Source organism: Athene cunicularia (assembly GCF_003259725.1).
Source record: "Athene cunicularia isolate RWA chromosome 1 unlocalized genomic scaffold, athCun1 chr1_part1, whole genome shotgun sequence".
Classification (NCBI taxonomy): domain Eukaryota; kingdom Metazoa; phylum Chordata; class Aves; order Strigiformes; family Strigidae; genus Athene; species Athene cunicularia.
In genome coordinates, this window is record NW_020799091.1 from 84848178 (window position 1) to 84868265 (window position 20088).

The window sequence follows — 20088 nt, forward strand, 5'->3', positions numbered from 1 at the left end:
AAAAAAAAAAAAAAAAAAAAAAAAAAAAGAAAACTAGAAGCAAGGACAAATATCTTGGGTTGCAGTACAAATAACAGCTAAGGTGAAAAGTCATGGGATAGAAAAGCAGAGAAAAAGATGCTGAGATAATTTATAGTAATTGGGGACAATGCTGGAGTGTAGCATTTACTTGATAAAAGTACATAATGATAAAGACTGATTAATTCATCTTTGCTTTGATCTTCAGAAAAAGCTAAATTGCAACCAGAGACTTAAAGGAAATCACAACTCTCCCCTGGTCCCTGATACAAATTTTAGATAAGCTGAAGTATGTCTAGATCTTCTTGGTTTAGAGGGTGCCAGCAGAAGTAAGCCAGTGTTGTGTTTTGTGAGCGGCTGAATGCTTTCTTCTGAAAATGTGAGCAGCCTAGTGCAGCAGGCTGGTTGCTTACAGGCTACATGAAAATAACCAGTGGTGATGGTCCCAGGGTTGTGGAATTGGGAAAATACTCTACTTGTCTTCCAAAGAAAAAGAGAAGAACACTAGAGTAAGATTGACTGAAGTAGCTGAAAAGGTGATAGAGCTAATATTGGAGTAATATATAAATAAGCACCAAGAGATAATAAGGTGGTAAAGAAGACAATAAATTGTGTTGAGGCAGTCTTATTTCCAAGTTAATTTGATATTTGCTAAGGCAGTAGCAGTAGATACTCCACCTGGCTTTTTGTGATGTTTTGGCACAGTCCCATGTAAAATTCTTTAAAAAAACCAAACCAAAAAAGACTATGGAATAACTTTAAGATGAAATTACTATATAGTAGATATGCAGCATTATGGTGGGTTGACCCTGTCCAGCATTTGAGCACCAATGAAGGTTCTTGCTTTCCTGCTCCCACTCCCCATTGGCATGGGCAAGGGAATAGGAAGGGCAAAAGTGAGAAAACTCATGGGTGGAGATAAAGAGAATTTAATAAGGAAGGAAAGAAGAAGATAAGCAAGTGATGCAAAGTCAGTGTCACTTGCCACCTCCCACAAGCAGACTGATGCCCAGCTGGTCGCAGTGTAATGACTGTCTTGAGAGTCACCTTTTCCCCAAAATTGCTAAAGTAATTTACAGGCTGCTACTTACCCTTTTTAGAAAGTGTTTATGATTTTGTGTGAGTTCCTGGAGACAGTTAAATGTAATTTTTCTTCTTGGAACAGTAGGTAGAAAGGACGTATTAGAGCACTGAACTGTGACCTAGAGATACAATTCTTCTTTTTCTGATGCTTTGTATGTTATAAGAGACTATTACATTGACCCTTTATTCCTCTGATTCTTTCTATGTAAATGTGACATTGTGTCTTACATATTTCTTTATCCTGTTGTTTAAATTTTCTTTGACTGAGAAGAAGCTACTTCTGTTCTCTGTGTGTGTGTATGTGTGTGTGTATATATATATATATAAAACCTGACACACCAGTTTGTAGTCAATGTAAAAGAAGTAACAGTATTATAAATACTTTCAATGACTTCTTTAAAATACTACAATTGTGCAAATTTTAATTTATATTTTCCAGAATTAGGTTTAAGACTGTGTAAAAAGGCAAAGTTTAAAAAGTTATAAAATTACTTTTTACTAAAATATTGCATTTTAACTGCTACTTCTTTGTTTTAGTACTTGTTTATGCTTTTCTTAAGGATTTTGTAGGGTAGATAAATACATCTGAACACTGGTAACTGGCAGTGGCATAGAGGAATCCTTTTTTGTGATGTAGTTTGTTAATCATCAAAAGCATTTTGTAACAAGATGTTTAACAGTCCAATGCACTTTACCTCACTGAGACTGAAGGGAAACTGGACCATGTGGTATTGGCAGTATTTTTATGTAATCAGTATTAACTGTGTGAGTCTTTGCTCATACACATTAATTTTATTTATGATGGAGATTTCGAATAACTTTCCCTTTGCTTTATCCTTTAGTCCCTGTCAACATGCCAGAGATTTGTATTTTTCTGGAACAGTTATTGGGAATTATGGAAGTTTACCATAAAGTTCTGGGAGAAAGTTGTCAAAGCTGTGAGAGCTTAGGAGGACAGTGTTCAAAATTTGGAGTATCTAGTTATAACCAATGTGAAATAGATCTTCACCTTTTATGGAAGGAAAAGGTGATTATAAGCTCCAAGGAGCAAATTTCAGTCTTTTCTGGTCAGTTTATTCTAACAGAATCTGATCAGAGAGCAACAAATGGGGAATGAAGTTGCTTTGGCTTGGTGGTTTAAGGCTCATATACATTAAAAAAAATTAAATTTGTTTTAAAATTTTGAGTCTCACCGGAGCGGATCACTAAACTTGTTTTGTTCCAGGATCTCTGTTCAAAAGCCGCAGAGCCCCTTCACAGCCTTTGCCTTAGATGATGTGCTGCACAGTGTGCACACCTCTTTCCTGCTCTTGGGCTGTTCCCTGCTTAGATCTTAGTGTTAGTGGAAGAGGAACTGATGTAGTCTGAAGACTACACTTTTTTTTTTGAGGCTCCTTGCACTTGATTAGGGATGAAGTCTTTGGGTTGCACGGGTATCTCTAGGATTAGGAACCTGATCTGGGGGCTATGGTTTCTCTGAAGAGCATTTTGGCTCTTTGCCTGTCATATACTGTGGCGAGTGCTTACGATACAGGCGAGACAAAGTTTAATTGTTAAAATAATTCACCTGACTTTCAGCCTACTACCAGATTGCCTCAAGGAAGGACAACCTTGGGCCTTGGTGACTAAAAACCAATACAGCCTGTGAGTAGTTGCTTGAGTGCCTCTGTATTATGGATCCTTTATATTACTGTGCTTTCCCTTGGCAAATGCTTTAAAATGTTTCAAAAGTTATTTCATTAGAATCAAGTGGTAAGCAGTTGAAGAGTTTTAGATCATGGAACCCTATTTTAAAAATTCATGCTTTTAATTCGGGTTGATCTGTGTAATATGTGATACTGGTTTACAGCTTTTACAAATGCCTGCCTGATAATCCATTTCTCTTGAGATACAGACATAATGTCTTCCCTTGAGTCGTTTCAGTGACAGGAAGGTTGTAGCTTTAAGAGTTAAAATTAATGATTTCAATTGGACTAAGACTTTGATAGATCTGCAGTGTATTGTGCATCTTGTTAATTGCTTCTCTTTAACAATTCCAGTTCAGTAGTAAGTTAAGCTGCTTTCCAGCACAGTTAGTTCCGCAGAATCATCTAGGTTGGAAAAGACCTTGAAAATCATCCAGTCCAACCATTTACCTAACATTGACAGTTCCCAACTACACCATATCCCTCAGTGCTATGTCGACTCTACTCTTAAACACCTCCAGGGATGGAGACTCCACCACTGCCCTGGGCAGCCCATTCCAACGCCTAACAACCCGTGCTGTAAAGAAATGCTTCCTAATACCTAGTCTAAACCTTCCCTGGTGCAACTTGAGGCCATTACCTCTTGTTCTGTTGCTTGTTACTTGGTTAAAGAGACTCATCCCCAGCTCTCTGCAGCCTCCTTTCAGGTAGCTGTAGAGGGCGATGAGGTCTCCCCTCAGCCTCCTCTTCTCCAGACTAAACAACCCCAGTTCCCTCAGCCGCTCCTCATACAACCTGTGCTCCAGAGCCTTCACCAGCTTCGTTGCCCTTCTCTGGACACGCTCGAGTCATTCAATGTCCTTTTTGTAGTGAGGGGCTCAAAACTGAACACAGGAATCGAGGTGCAGCCTCACCAGTGCCGAGTACAGGGGTCAGATCCCTTCCCTGTCCTTGCTGGCCACGCTATTGCTGACACAAGCCAGGATGCCATTGGCCTTCTTGGTCACCTGGACACACTGCTGGCTCCTGTTCAGCCACCTGTCAATCAACACCCCCAGGTCCCTCTCTGACTGGCAGCTCTCCAGCCACTCCTCCCCAAGCCTGTAGCGCTGCTGGGGGTTGTGACCCAAGGGCAGCCCCCGGCATTTGGCCTTATTGAAACTCCTCCAGTTGGCCTCAGCCCATGGCTCCAGCCTGTCCAGGTCTCTCTGCAGAGCCTCCCTACCCTCGAGCAGATCAACACTCCCACCCAACCTGGGGTCATCTGCAAACTGACTGAAGGTGCACTCGATCCCCTCGTCTAGGTCATCAATAAAGATGTTAAACAGGAGTGGCCCCAAATCTGAGCCCTGGGGGACACCACTCATGACCGGCCGCCAACTGGATTTAACTCTGTTCACCACAACTCTTTGGCCATCCAGACAGTTTTTTTACCCAGCGAAGCATGTGCCCATCCAACTCTCAAGCAGCCAGTTTTGCCAGGAGAATGCTGTGGGAAACAATGTCAAAGGCCTTACTAAAGTCAAGATAAACAACATCCACAGCCTTACCCTCATCCAATAAGCTGGTTGCCCTGTCGTAGAAGGAGATCAGGTTTTTCAGGCAGGACCTGCCTTTCATAAACCCCTGCTGACTGGGCCTGATCCTCTGGTTGTCCATTATATGACTTTTAATGGCACTCGAAGTGACCTGCTCCATGACCTTCCCTGGCACTGAGGTCAGACTGACAGGTCTGTAGTTTCCTGGATCAACCTTTCTGCCTCTCTTGTAGATGGGTGTCACATTTGCCACCCTGCATTCCAATGGGACCTCCCCAGTTAGCCATGACTTCAGGTAAATCATGGACAGCAGCTCAAGCGAGCACATCTGCCAACTCTTTCAGCACCCTTGGGTGTAACTCATCTGGTCTCACAGACTTGTGTGCATCCAAGTGGTGTAGCAGGTCTCTGACCACCTCCTTTTCAACTGTGCTGACCTCAGTCTGCTTCCCCTCTCCATCTCCCAGGTCATGAGGCTGGGTGTCCAGGGAACAGCCAGTTCCACTGCTAAAGACTGAGGCAAAGCAGGCACTGAGCACCTCAGCCTTTTCCTCATCCTTAGTTACCATGTTTTTTTCTGCATCCAGTAAAGGAGAAAGTTTTTCCCTAATCCTCCTTTTGCTCTTAACACAGCTGTAGCTGAGTTGAGCTCTAGCTATGCTTTGGCTTCGGAGTACCAAGGCAACGAAGCTGGTGAAGGGTCTGGAGCGCAGGTCATATGAGGAGTGGCTGAGGGAACTGGGAGTGTTTAGTCTGGAGAAGAGGAGGCTGAGGGGAGACCTCATCGCCCTCTACAGCTACCTGAAAGGAGGCTGCAGAGAGCTGGGGATGAGTCTCTTTAACCAAGTAACAAGCAACAGAACAAGAGGTAATGGCCTCAAGTTGTGCCAGGGAAGGTTTAGTCTAGATATTAGGAAGCATTTCTTTCCAGGAGGGGTTGTTAGGTGTTGGAATGGGCTGCCCAGGGCAGTGGTGGAGTCCCCATCCCTGGAGGTGTTTAATAAGAGTCGGGTCAACATAGCGCTGAGGGATTATGGTGGAGTTGGGAACTGTCAATGTTAGTTAAATTGTTAAACTGGATGATCTTCAGGGTCTTTTCCAACCTAGATGATTCTGTGACCGTTTACTTGAAACAGGCTTACTGGAGTTTGCAAGTTATATATTGTAGCTTACTACATTATTATTACTACATTATATCTTATTACATTAGTGTATAGCTACTGTAGTACTAAATGTAATGATTTCGTCCATGTTGAGCTGTCCAGTTGTGCTAACAACGGCTGTCGGACATTTTGTCCTTAGCCCGCATTTACATGAAAACATGAACTGACTTTCTCTTGGCACCAGTATTCATCTATATAGCCATAGTAATTAACACACATAAGACATAAACAAATTGGCTCAGATATTTTGGAAATAAGTGGAGATAAGTATATTTTTTATGTGTACAAATTGAAGAGTATTAATTTTGAACTAAAGTCTAGACCTTTGGCTGTGCATGGGGTTTGGACTGGACATTTAAACAACAGAATTTAGGCTAATGCATTCACATGAGTGAATGGTATTCTGAAATTTTTCTCTGGAAGAGGAAGTAACTGCAGTCACTGGCTTGGCTGTTAGAGTGCTCACATCTGTTGTTAGTTGAATTTCATAAACCAAAAAGGGTTGGTTAAGCTCAACTGTTTCCGTACTTCAGCTGTGATAATTTTTCCATATGTTGTATCACACAACTGTTGGAAAGTTTAACGGGAACGCTAGCTAGCATGTCAGCTTGCTGCTTAGGATTATGTTTAGCAATGAAATGGCACAAAGTGAAAAATCAATGGTAGTACAATGTAAACAACTGAATTCTCATCTATGAACATAAGTAATTCAGACTGAAAAGTCTTGAGCACCTCTATCAGTGCTTTCCCTTAGACCGCAGATGTGCAACTAGTAATAGGAATTGGACTGAAGAACAGAAATAAGTTCTGTGGGAAAGCTTACTTGCAAACTTTAATTCCTCTGTTTTTTCTGGCAGTAGTTGTTTAATGAAACTTAATTGTTCAGACTCCATGAATGTGATGCATTTATTATAGTTCAGTAAGATCTAAAAATGTTTTCCCATCCTTAATTATTCAAGTTTGATTTTTTGAAACTTCAGAGTTCCTTCAGTTTCCTTACCTGACATAGAACCAATCTCTTGATATGCTGATCATATGTGCCAAGGGAAAGCATGTCCTCAAAACAGGACACTGATGAAAAAATTGTAGGTGTTGGTGGAAGTAGCCTTAGAGAGCAGTGATGGAACTTGGGCCGAAGCTTAGGTTTGAGGTGTCTAAAAGCAGGCTGAATACCTAAGGTTAGTGTGGACTGGGTCATTAAATTTGGTTGTCTGCTGGCTACCTGTACAGACTCCGGTAGCACAGTGTGGTAGGTCAGAGAAGGGAATCCCCTTTTAAGACAGCTTTCTTAGAGACAGCCTGTGGTAGAGAGCGAGGGTCAGCAAGAGTCAGCATCTTGTTATGTTGTGTAGATTTTTTTTCCCTTTGCTTCATCATCTTTGTTGGGTTTTACAAAGCCCTGTCTTTTACCAAGCAAACAAACCCTGTATGTTTTTTTGTGGGATTGGTATTTTTAGTGGTTGGCGAGATGAATACCTATGCTGAAAATGTCTTTATTTCTGATGGATAGAAATGCTTTTGGAATTGGGGTTGTTTTGGTTTTGGATTGGTTTTATTTTTTCATGGCCACATTTATTGTGGCTGTGCAGGCATAGCTTGTTTGCCTTTAAATATAGCCCATGGTTCTGAAATGGTGTATAATCAATGGAATTCACTGATACTTCTTTAGTTCTGTTTCCTTAGTTTCAGCAGCAAACTATGTTAGCCTTTGCTCAGTCCATTCTGATATCTTGATCATTTTGTATATTCTTTTGAAGATTTCTTTATCCCTCTGCTTAACTCTCTTTTTTTTTTTTTAATTAATTTGTCTCTACAGGAGCTAAAGTGTTCTAGAAGCTTAAGAGAGTGGATACGTTCAATCACTCCTGCCTTCTTGTCTGCCTTCCTTTATTTTTTTTATTATTCCTTTTATTTAATTTTTTTAATAAAAGCAGTAGGAGCAGTTTCACAGGGATAGGAGGTGAAAGGCTTCTGATCTTGTTTCTGTGGATTCTGAATGGAGTCCCTCCTCTCAGACATAAACCAGGTGGGACTTTGCTGCTTTTGAGTCTTAGTGTCTACTGTCTCAGCTTAGTGTTAGATAGAGTTAATGGAGAGAACTAGACCTCAGAGTGCAGTAAAAAGACTATAATCAGCACTTAGTTTCTTCCTTTCCTGTATTCTCTGACAGATATATGTTAGTACTCAAAACTACTACTGCTTTTCTGATGTGACCCTGGCAGTCCAGTACCTGCTAGGGTTATGATAGCCATATTAAGTTATCGAAGCAGGTGGCTTTGATTATCTATGAAGGACCACTACTGTAGTCTGTTCTCAAATCAGCATTTCATGAATGTGGCAATCTGGCAGCTGCGCTGAGAGCATATTTTAATGTTCTGGAGGAACCAGAGTTCCTGGTCTCATGCTGAGCTTCTGCTCTCTTCTGCAGCAAAACTGAGGTTTGTGTACAGCCTTCTGCATGGAACTAATCCTTCTGTAATCTGAATCTTGGGACAGCATAATATTGCTCTGGCAATTTGTAGAATTTGCCAGAATTGAATCAGGGTCTACTGCATGTGTGTGAATAGCCTTTAAATTGTGGCTATTGTTGCGGGACCCAGAAGGAAAGTTTTCTCTAGATGCAGCTTTGCCACAGCTGTCTAATTCCATCCTTGCAACAGAAGGAACCAAAAAGATACTGGTTCAGAGGGAGCACTGTGGTGAATGATCATTCTTTCCAATTGAAAAATCTTTTTTTTTTCCCCTTACATGCTACAGCTGTATGATCCCTAGAGCCTAATTTGGCCTTGTTTCATTTGTTTTCAATGAACCAAAGTTTCATTTGTTTTCAATTTCTTAGCACTATGGGGTAAAAGGTGAAAGAGAAAAATAAGGAGATGAGTTGAATCCCAGAGAGGGGAAGATAGATTAGTAGAGAAAACTGTCTGGAAGTTGAACTTTACTTCCTTAATTTCTTTTGGATCGACGGTCCATCAGTGATAATACTGATGTATAACCCGATCTGATGGTATTGCATTTAGATGACATAATGCATTCAAGCCTGCTTTTGTGACCTGTGTTGCCTAGTTTTTGGATCATGTTTTACTTACATGTTTTCTTATCTTTTACACCTCTGATAACTGTCTAATTGAATAAATGGTGTGATTTATTTTTGGTGGAAATGTCTAACACCTTTTCACATCAAAGAAAATCAATTTTGATATTAAGTGCCACCTTCTGGGTGAACTTTTTATGAAAACAATGTTTTCATGTCATCTTAAATGTTTACCAATATTCTCAACTTAAACCCGAGCAAGGACAGTCACATAAGTTTTTCAGGTATGTCATACTTCACTGCATAAGCAAATCTGCCATCATTTAGGGACACTCTCTCACGGGTGGTGACCATTCCAAATGCAGCAGTGTTTGTAGGTACCATTTCCACTGCACTGTTACAAACTCTGGCTTGTTTCTATCATGTATAAGGCTGTTATACATGAAGGTTGTCCATAGAATATTCTTCACTGCCCTTAGTTTGGTGTAAAGTCCAGGAGATCACTGCTTAAATCCTTGTTCAACTAATATATCTTCTTATTTTCACTATGTTGAAGTCTGTATCTATTGTCAGTTTATTACATTGACTTGTACTTTGTATAATTTGTATGTTGCCAAGAGCCTCAAGATTGGCATCACAGTCTCTCTTTGGTGCTAGCTTTGAACTGAAGATTTGAAGGAAGCAGACAGAAGGCCATGAATATGCTTTTCTGTATGTTTTTTTTTTTTTTATAGTGTGACTGATTAGCTCAGACAGGTAAGATTGTTCAGAAGATTGCAGATGGCAGAGCATTTATTGAACAACCTATTTTTTTAAACCTTTTTAAAGACCTGCTGTGGTGACACGACATTTCTTTCAGTTTTTGTGCTAGGTATGCATGCAGTAGTAATAATTTGAAGATTACTTCCTTCACAAATATCTTGCTTTTTATTGACATTTTTCTGTTAAAGTAACTTCTATTGTATAACTTAATTTACACAATCTGTGCTGTGTTTTTACTAATTCTGAATTGCTTCAGTGTCCTCACTTTTTGCTTGTTTCTCTCCCTGTGTAGCATTGCACTGGATTTTTTTTTTGCAGGTGATTGACAAGATACATAGTGATCATTTTCTTCCTCTTGGGTTATGAGAGAATTAGGGCTACAAAGAATGTTAGGCAGCGTTCAGTCAAATTTCCAGTTCAAACTGAATCAACTAGCTTAATGTAATGTGATTTTTGGGCAGATTTCTAACTTCACTGGTAAAAGATAGCAAAAAAGCAGAGCTGCTTGCTGTATTTTACAGCGTTTCCAATCAGGAAGTTTCTGTCAAATTATGAATTGAATCTTTTGCAGTTTGAGCCTAATAATTGGTCCTTGATGGACTTGTTACTGCTGCCTCCTCTTATAGTGAACTATAAGGTGTTGAAGAGTGGTGCCCTGTTCTTTATCTATTTCTTCTTGGGTAAATCCAGTCAGATTCATTCATTCCTTTGACATGAACTATTTTGCCATTGTGGTCATCTGAATTTCTGCTTGGTCTAGCTACACTTCTAGAGGATACTCAGAAATTTATGTAATTTAGTGTTGAGTATAGTGGAGTATTTTACATGTGCTTTTCCTTCATCCTCTTTGGTCAAATTCTGGGTTAAGTTGTAAGCACCATAGGTGCCATAGCTTACTATCTGGGAGTTTCTTAATCAGCTGGAAAGTATAACTTTCATTAAGAAGAGTAAAAAACTAAAGATAATATAGCCTCTTTTCCCTGAATTAAAATCTAGTCCTTTAGAAAACAGAATTACTTTATAGGGTTATTTTCTACCATGAAGAGTAGCATGGGGCTGTCCCTTGCAATGGAGTAGACTAATATGCTGTATAGTTAGTTCTTTATGTTGCCTTAATGTGATACTCCTCATTGAAGGAAACCTGTTTCAGTGCCTGACTTAAGAATTTCGTCAGCACAATTTTTCCACTTAGAGTAACAAACGGAATTGTTGTTCAATGGAAGTCAAGTCTTGCTATACTACAGCCACTGGGAAAAAAATATTGATGGTGTGTGTAGAATTCTGAACTCAATATAACATGTATGTCTTACTTTCCTTACTTCTTGTCTTTGTGGATAAGAAGTGTTTTGCTTAGAGTCTAATATTTCCATTTTCAGTTTTTTAAAAGCACACTTTTAAAGAAATCTATTTGCTTTGTGTGTTTCTATGCGTATAAATTTATATGCATGAAATAAAACAGATGATGTCTACTAGAATGTCCATTTTTGGCTATTCTTCCTGCATTAAACATTGATTATCAAGGGAGCAGAAGGGGTTTTAATGAAGTATAATTAATTCTAGAGATTACTCTCATACTTAATGAAAGGGTCAAATTTGCAGTGTTGGTAATATCTGTCCTTCATTCTTCACAAGATTAATAACAAGGAAGGATATAACTTAATTCTTCCATAGAACTCTGTCAGAGTTTTAGCTTCACAAAAATCTATGCAGAACTTCTGAGAACTGAAATAATTGCATTTCTGATGCACTGTTCTGAGAGGGTTTTCTTTTTCTAATGCAGAATCTTAGGTGTCTAACAGCTGATGTACCTCAGAAATGGTATTTAAAATCTTTAATAACTCAACGGTTTGAGAACTGATACTCCTGATGGATTTGTACAGCTCTAAAACTGTTTTTTTAATTTCATTTTTATTTTTTCCCTTAATATGTTCAGGACTAGCTAAAATATGCAGTGAGGTTCTGTTGACTTTTGAAAGGTTCTGAAAACTTGAACTGTTCTGTGTTCTCACAGGCAGCAGTGTACTGGGGAGGGTGATCTGTTACACAGCTTACTGAAACATTTCCAATAAATATGTGGCTAGAAACAGTCATTTCAAGAAACCTGATTCAGATCTTTTTGTAAGTTGTAGAGGATCGAAGGCTTCCAGGTGCTGTGGTTTCTTGGGCATTCTCTCCTTTTGTGTATTTCTAATCTCTCATACATGGCATTGGGAGCTTCAGACTCTTGCTTGAGTTGATGTTTCTTTCACGGGTATAGTGTTGCACATGGGCCCATCTGCAAATGAAGTGCTTGTATTGGAAACCTACACAGCTCTGTTTAACGAAATATTTTTTTTTAGCTGTTTCTTTTGAAATGAAAATCTTCCCTAACTTCTGACTTGCAGAAAATTTTCAATACATCACTCCAAAACTTTTCATGTTTTAGTCTTTAGAAAAACAAACTACTTTAAAATCTTCTCAAATGTCTTAAGTACTAAAATCACAAATTGAACAACTTTTTGTTGTGTTCATTTGTTGCTAGTGCTTGAAATCTAAGTTTAAGTACTTGATAACTAAGGAGAAGTACATCATATATCATTACTGAGTATGCTATCTCAGCAGATTAGTCTTCATTTAAAGAAAATGAATATACATTTGTATTGAAATACTTTTTACGATGAAATGTTAACCTCTCTTTAGGGTGAAATGTTAACCCAGCCTTTATTCAGATAACTCAAACCCAACATAAATATAAAAGTTGCACACAAATGCTTAGTTATTAGAGGTGTAATATTTTAATGAAGCACATTTAGCATTCAAAGAAAGTTGAATCTAAAACTTTGAAAAAGCCTTTGGTGGTTGGTGGGTTAGCTGTTTATAATTTGAACATACTCATTTTACATAGAAAATTGTAGATGAAAAGCACTAGTGAAAAAGTCAACACAAAAAAGAACCCTAATTAATTGCTAATAGTTAAATAATGAGTAGTGGACTGATAGTGAAGGCAAAGTCCTTGCTGTTGATTTAATATCAAGGTGGCAATGGTGTATGTATAGTCTTGTTAGAAATTCTTCTGTCTCGGTCAGTATAGGTTCTGTTTTCTCATTAGCTGAACAAGTGAGGTCCTGCTATCCTGTCTATGGAAGAAACTTACGTATAATATTTAACCAGTAGTTGCACCAATGTCTGTAGGAGTACTCAAGACAGTAAAATTACAAACAAAATGTGTATGTGAAGCTTTTTCTTTGTCACTGATCCTCACATTGCATCTTCTGACCAGACTCTTCTTCAGTATTCCTAGAGTTTAGTGATTTATATGTGAAAGTTGATGATTCCTCAGAGTTAAAAATGAATGTTAATTTCATATAGTTTAACAAGATAGCATAAAGCTGTATTTGCAATGCATTTCTTCACATATAAGCAGTGGGCCTTCTATTAGTAATTCATAACAAAAGCAGTACTCCTAGTATATTGTAATGCCATGCCAGCATCATACTTCCATGTCATTACATTCTGCCTTGAAGTCTGCTGCTACTGTTGGTCTTCAGTGCACCATGATTAGACAGCTCTGACACAGCCCCCTGTGTTTTTGGAAATAAAGCTAAATTCTGTCTTTGATCCTGTCCCGATCCTATATCGGGGAGGGTTCTTAATCTCAAGAGTGAGATTAAGACACAAATGAGGTCAGATGCCGTACAACCTAGTGAACTTTATTGTACACACAACTGATAACAGCGATAGGACAGAGAGGAAAAGAAAGGAAAAGTCAGAATCTCTAAGCGAGCAAATAGTAGAGATGCAGCGAGACTAATTACCACCACCACGAGTCCAGCAATGCCCTGCTGGCTCAGTCTCAGTCTCAGTGCATGTGGTGGTGCTTCAGCTCTGCTGCAGTCCCAGCTCCAAGGAAGGATGAGATGACAAGAGTGAATAGTGCTCATGAAAGAGGAGTACACAGTCCTTTTATGTCCCAGTCCCTGCTATCTCTCCAAAGAATCCCTTCATTTCCATGGAGCTCATTATAATATGTGCCGCCCCATGGTCCTGTGCCAGCCTGAACATGTCATGGTCCTGTCAGAGACAATTCATCTCCTTCAGAGCGTACTCCATGGCGACAGGATGCTGAGGCCAGGAACTTAGACTTACTTATGTGTGATGAACTATATTAAGAAAAGAACTAATTTCCAGACTCAGATTTTTTTTTTTTTTTTTCTTGTACTTAGTAGGATGTCCCTCATTCTGACAAATGTCTTTGTATAGGTTATGAAGAACAGCAGCCAAGGAGCAATGGTTAGGACACAGTATGCTTCATGCTTCAAAAGCTGGAGGTTGTCTAATTTTTGCTGATCCTAGTGAATAGCCATTCTCTCTTCCCATGCACGTGCTGTTTGGCAAGCAGATAACTGACCTTACACTAGAAGCTGAAGCAGCTCAGTGGAGGCTCTCAGATAAATTGCATACAGCTAAACAGCTGATATTCTGATCGTGTTTCCCAAACCAGAAAGATGTACTGAAGTTGTGGTGAAGCAAGCCTTCAAGTCAGGCAGGCCTGAAACAAAACTTTCATTTTCCTGCACTCAGCATGCAGAGGGACCATGAAGGGTTCTGTATCTAAAATGTAGCTGTACATAAGAGCAAGGCAACTCCTTAAATAGTCAGTTTAAAACTGGTGGGGTGAGACAGGTTAAATAGAGATGTGCCCTTGCTCATGGGAGGAGAGGGTCTCTTCTGCCAGTACTGCTTTCCAGCCTAGCAGCTTTTGTGGTCTGCCTTGCACAAACCCAGGGACTGTGTCAGTGAAAGGCCCCATGCCCTTTCAGAGACCCACTGGCTGTGGGTTCTTGTTTGCCACTTCCTCATTCTCAGTCGTGGCTGTCTTTCATTCCTTTTGCTTTTTATTGTCTAGAAAATAACTAAACTTTCTCTCAGTCTTTGAGGGTTTTTCTGGCCCAGAAGGTGAGCTTAGTCAGAGAGTCTTTCCTGCTGTCCAGTCCCACAGTCTTTCCAAAAAACGACTATATACAGTGACTTGTGAACAAATGTCTATCCTCTATTGTTAGGTGAATTGGTATCTAATTTAACTGAAAGATTGAACTCTAAAATCATTACTGTCCTTCACAGAAAATAACAATGTAATATCTTGTTTCCTTTGTCTAATTTTGACAGGATGTGTGTGTATTTGTAATTGAAGATGTGAAAATGAAAGTAAGTAAACTAGGTGCAAACGTTTTCTGGAAGAGCAATAATAGAATTGCTGACGCTAATAGAATTTAATCATCCACTGTTGTTACCTAAATGAGCAAGAAAAAAAGGAAACCCTAATCCTTCCTGCATATTCCCCCAAACTTGTTTTACAGTTTGGGAACTAATCCATCAATGCTGTTATCTATGCAAAGAAGGTGAAATCTCTGCTGTTCAGCTGATTATAATGGGACTGTCTTAAAAAGTATCACCTTGATTGTGCTGGTTGCATTGTACTTGAGTCTTTCAAATTGCAAATCTCAATGATTATGTGCCTAGTAGTGCTTTTAACACTTTCTGGTTTGCTTGAACATAATTTATAGCTCTTGTATTATGCCTTCACTCACAAATTATGCAGGTGGTTGTACTGGTTATCATCACAAAAGACATTTGCTGTCTTTCTAGACACAGAATAGTGACTGTTCATTACAAGTAAAATATGGATTTATTTTTTTAGTATTATTATTATTTTAATTTACATGGACTCTTTGGAAATTAGTTATGATAGGGAGTTCCTCCACTTGTGAAACGCTGCAAAATACAAAAATGTCAGGTCTGATCTTCCATGTGAACTATTTGGGCAAGAGTCCTGACTTATTATACTTTCAAATATTTGTAGTTAAAGTTTTAGAGGTATCTCCAGTAACTAGTTTAAAATTGCTATTAGTCATGTCAAGTCTTTAGTGTGGCTCCAAAGTATTGTTATTTTGCTGGATCCCTTTTATTTGTTTTCTGTTTGTTTTGTTATGTTTTTTGTTTTTTTTTTTATTTTCAAAATATTGTGCTGGATAAAAATTGTTCTAAAATTGAAAGTCCAGGATAATCTCAACTGCAGCTTTTCCAGATGAGAATGTGGTGATAAGCACTGCACTTTCCTTCCTGGTGGCTAGTGAGCATCTTGTAGGCTAGTCCTAGGAGGGATGATGACATTTGGTCTTTCCAGGTGCTGCTGAAATGTTTAAGTACTTAGTAGAGCTTGTGACATGAAACATTAGCCAGCTGTTGCTATTCTGTTTTGTCCCTTTCTTTTCATTTCTTATCCTCCATTATGTGTGCAGCTTCCACTTTTTAAAAGCTCACTTTACTGAAAAAGTCATAACTGATAAAAGCTAGTATTTTGGGGTCTTATTTCCAGCTAATATCAAGTCTTTAGTATTTGATATTTTTTTATTTATAGATGAGACATTTTTATTTATAGGAGAGAGGATGCGATATGTGAAGTGAGGAAGAATGTCAAACAAAAGGGGTTAAGCTCTAGGAAGGTAGAAGTATAATACGTGTCTTGGGAGTGAGAGGAAAGTGAAGGTGGGTATCGAAAGAAACTATTTTAAACTGTTTTTATTTCCATAAGTGGTTTGTGGGTTGTTTTTTTTTGTTTTGTTTTGTTTTTTGTTTTTTTTTAAAATCTTCTAGCACTGGGAAGTCTAACATTTGATCTGCGATGGATATCTTTTTTTCCTTCCTTCTAACAGGTCGTGACAATGCATGTGAGAAGACTTCATACATGTTTCTGCGGAAGGAACTTCCTGTGCGACTAGCTAACACCATGAGAGAAGTCAATTTGTTGCCTGATAACTTACTTAACAGGCCTTCAGTTGGGCTAGTGCAGAGTTGGTAAGTTTAAAAAAGTGAAATAAAAAATCAGTGTAAAACTAACACTATGTGATGTTTTACTTGCAACTCAGCTTGAATTGTTGTGAACTGAAGTCTGTTTTCTGCCATGAATTGTTTATAATGTGTGTTTCTTGTCCAGTGAAACTTCATTATCTTCTGTTTAATGTTAAAGTAAATATTCTAATATGGATCTTGGAGATAAGAGTCTTGTAAGTTAGTAAAAGCATACTGTTGTGTCCCAGATAATTAGAATCTGTCAAAAACTTACAGGAGTGAGCTTTTTAAATATTCCTTACTGTATTGTACCCATGACTTCTTGAAATAGCTGTTCTTTAACCTTATTCTTCCTTTGTCAAAAATACTAGTGTATATCCAAAGTGATTCAAAGTTCTGTCATCTTTGCCACAGTAGTTAATTTCTAGCCTACTTGCATGTTCAGTGAGTTTTGGAGACTACTGCCTTGTATGTGTTAAGCTCTAAAAATTTTTGTTCATGGGGTATTGTCTCTCTACCTTCAAATACTTGATCCACAGAATTTATGTTAAAAAATCTTTGCAGTATACAACAAACTTCCCTTTGTGAATAATAGCATATATAACTGTAACGACAGCTACTGTTACAGGCTTCTGTTAAATTCAGTCATAGTCCTTGAGCCAAGAAATTCCATGTTGACTGTGCATTGACTGCTGGGTTTGGTCTCATATTTATCAAGCTTCAGACTTAGAAAATATAAACTAGGATAGGTGATATTGTGTACTTTGGTTTAAATATGTTTGTCTTTGCAAGGTAATACTAGCTGTGTTGATGACCACTTCAAACATAATGATTAAGTGCTTCAAATAATTGTAAATGCTGTGGAGCCACACAATAACAATCACTTTGTGGTTAAGTGGCAACTTGCAAGGTTTGAAGTCTTCATCTGATGTTATGGAAGCTGTTATGGCAAATAGGAAAGAGTAGATAATATGCAGGCCTTTTAGGCTTTTCTGATCTAGATGACTTGTGAAGCTGTCTTTAGTGAAATGTGGACAAATAGATGAATGAAGAAAAGGAAGTAATTCTTCTGAAGTGACTCTACAGCATAATTCTAGTCCAAATATGTGTTCTGTGGCATATGCTTCTTCCCTGCTAATATAGAGTCAAGCAACATTTGGATCACTTCTGGCAAAGGAAATGAATGGGTGTTTAGACTGGCTGCCCCCTTCAGAATTTTTGCTTAGAGGTTTGAGGACTCATGGGATAACTTCAATATCTACCACACCAAAAAGATCACTCTCAAGTGTAGTAGGATATATAATGATTGTAAGATACGTGTCCAAATTCTGTATTTTATATGTTAATGTGATTTGCACTACCACAGCTGTAGACTGATAGTTTTCTGCTAAATCATCCAAAATATCAGATTTTAACATGATGAAGTTCAAGTGGATATCTAACACAGAGATGGAAATTTGAAATCAGAATGTTTGTCATAGTGTTCTTCTAACTTTGATTCTCAGTTACCTAACAGCTTTTGTGGAAAGGAATATCTTCACTGAGATAATATAAGAGTATTTTTGTGATCTTATGTTAGAAGTAACAAAAGTAACTGTAGCATGTTGTTTTCCTGATTATAGATGTGGACTTTCTGTTTTTCTGTTTAGAGGCTTTTAATTGCTTTTTTAATCACTTACCTGTGGATTATAAATCCTAGTTAAATACTGATGATGGACTTTGGGCAAAATTTACTGGATCGATTAGCTTCAATAAAAAGATCAAAATAAAACAGTTTTATTAACTTCGGTGTGAATGACCTTGAGTATTACACAGCTATGCTGATAGCAGGCTTTGAAAGGTATTTATCATTTCTTCACCTAAAGTTCAGACATAGCTAGAGAGTGATTTCTGAATTTTGTGCAGTAGAATAAATAAATATAAATTTAGCTGTTCTGTGAACTTGTAAAATTAAGAAACCTCTTATTGACACGCTTGTTTGATACTTCAAGAAAGAATTTCTGATCAGATTTCATGATCCTTTATTAGGTTGAGGAAGCTTGACAATTTATCAGTATACAAACAAAAAAATCTGATGTACACTTTCAACAAGTGAGCAAAGACATAATGTATTAGCTTAATCTGTTTATTTGCTAATTTTCAGTAATTTATGTGTAAATACCAACATATTTATGATTTATGTATGCTACCACTTTGCACTAGAAGCCTGTGTTTTCATGGGCTTTTGGTGAGATTCCAAATGAGCTGGAGCTTTAAAATTCGAGTTCCTAGTCTATTCCTTAATGTCAGCACACCAGAAAATAAAAAAGCTCCTAATCTTTAAAAAAGGTTCTATTAAAGTTAGAATAAGGTGGCTCTGTAAATAGATGGAGCTTAGGTTTGGTGGAGAAAGAAAACAAATTAACCCTACCTGCTGTACTGCATGGATACTTTCCTGTCAATTCTCTGTCCAGCTAGGCAGTGACATTATGGATTGCATGAATTTCCTAGTCCCTTGTAGGTCCCTTGGGAAGCAACCTCATCCTTTCACTTCTGAGTATTCTCAGAAGTATTTACATCTTTCATGTCTGAGTATTCTCAGAAGTGCTGAGTGTTCTCTGCTGCAGGCAAGCCCTGTTCTCTTCTAGGTTCTCTAATCCATCTTCATGGTCATGCTCCTTAGCTGCACTGTGTTTCTAACAGATTTTACAACTGATAGCTTCATTGATCTCAGGAAAGGTGCTTTTTTTTTTTTTTTAATCCTTTCTTTCTGCATTCTTTAGCCTGATGTGTGCAGCAATGAGGATAGGTAAGACAACTGTCCTTCCTTTGTGCTACTCAGCTACGCTTTTCTGAACAAAGCTGGTGTTACCCACAGAGTGAACTCTGACCAAAAAAAAATTTTGCATTTCAGCCTGTGCAAAGGTAAAACATTAGCTCTGTCCCAGTTCAAGTTTATAACAATTTATGTGCACGTTTTCTGTGAAGTCACAAGGCGAGGAATAAAGTGAATCAAAATAATAACACAGTTAATATATTCTGGCTGTTGAGCTGCAGTGATTCCAAATAATAGACAGATCAACAAGAAGTGTGCTAGGGATCAGCAACTTATTTTCAGTTTTTCAAAATTAACAGACAGCTTCCTAGTTCCAAAGAAGTAGGCCTTTTTTAGGCCAGCTTTGAGAGGGCCATCCCTAGCTAAAGTGCACTGCAGATAGGATATTGAACATGTGGCAGCATTGCGTAATGAAGAATATCATTACTAAGGCTATGTGATAAGGGAGAATAGTTACAGTAAAACCTTAAAATGGATAAGGTCAGCGCTTGTAAAATATCTAAAGTGAGTATGAGGTTTGCACAGTATGCTGCTCAAAATATCTAAAATTCATGTTTTAATTAACCCTGACCAAATTTCTCTACTTTTCTTTAGTACTTTTTCCCTGGAAAAGGCTATACATTTCCATTTATCTCCTTGGAAAGACTCATTTGAGAAATCAGTACAGTTTGGGGATTAGTAATTGTTTTTTCTCTATTTTTTACATTCAGACTATGCTAACAAGATTGTGTTACCATGGAGATATGTTTTATCTTTTCAGTGCTTAGGCATTAGAGAGTTTCTAAAGGAAAATCTTAGTGAAATAAACATAGGGAAAAAGCAAAGGTAGCTTGCATGAGTGTGGAAAAAACCCCAAAACAAAACAAACTCTGGAGCTGACATTATGGGCATTTACAATGATTTCATGTATGAGATGTGTCATTCTAGAATTAGTATATTTGGCAAACTAAGAAGAATTCAGTCTACCTGGCAGTAATTAACATAAGAACAAGTCTGAAGAGGGTGCTTGAAACCAAAGAGCTTGCCCAGTGAATTGTAGTGGTTTGTGATTAAAAAATTAAAACACCAGCAAGACAACAGATTTGAAGGGCATAGGCTTTCATTTTTGCTTTTGATGACTCACTGAAGATAGCAAAATATAATTGACATACCCTTTTTTGTC

The 20088-nt window shown here is 38.1% G+C and overlaps 1 protein-coding gene across 2 annotated transcripts in view; it reads left to right on the forward strand.

The window, feature by feature from the left end:
* Positions 1-20088, forward strand: part of PDK3 (pyruvate dehydrogenase kinase 3) — a 58079-nt gene that overhangs the window by 6161 nt on the left and 31830 nt on the right. For both annotated transcript variants that reach the window (XM_026848307.1, XM_026848318.1), the window contains exon 2: positions 15976-16117. In XM_026848307.1, coding sequence (XP_026704108.1) covers positions 15976-16117 — 142 coding nt within the window. The remainder of the gene's footprint in view (positions 1-15975; positions 16118-20088) is intronic.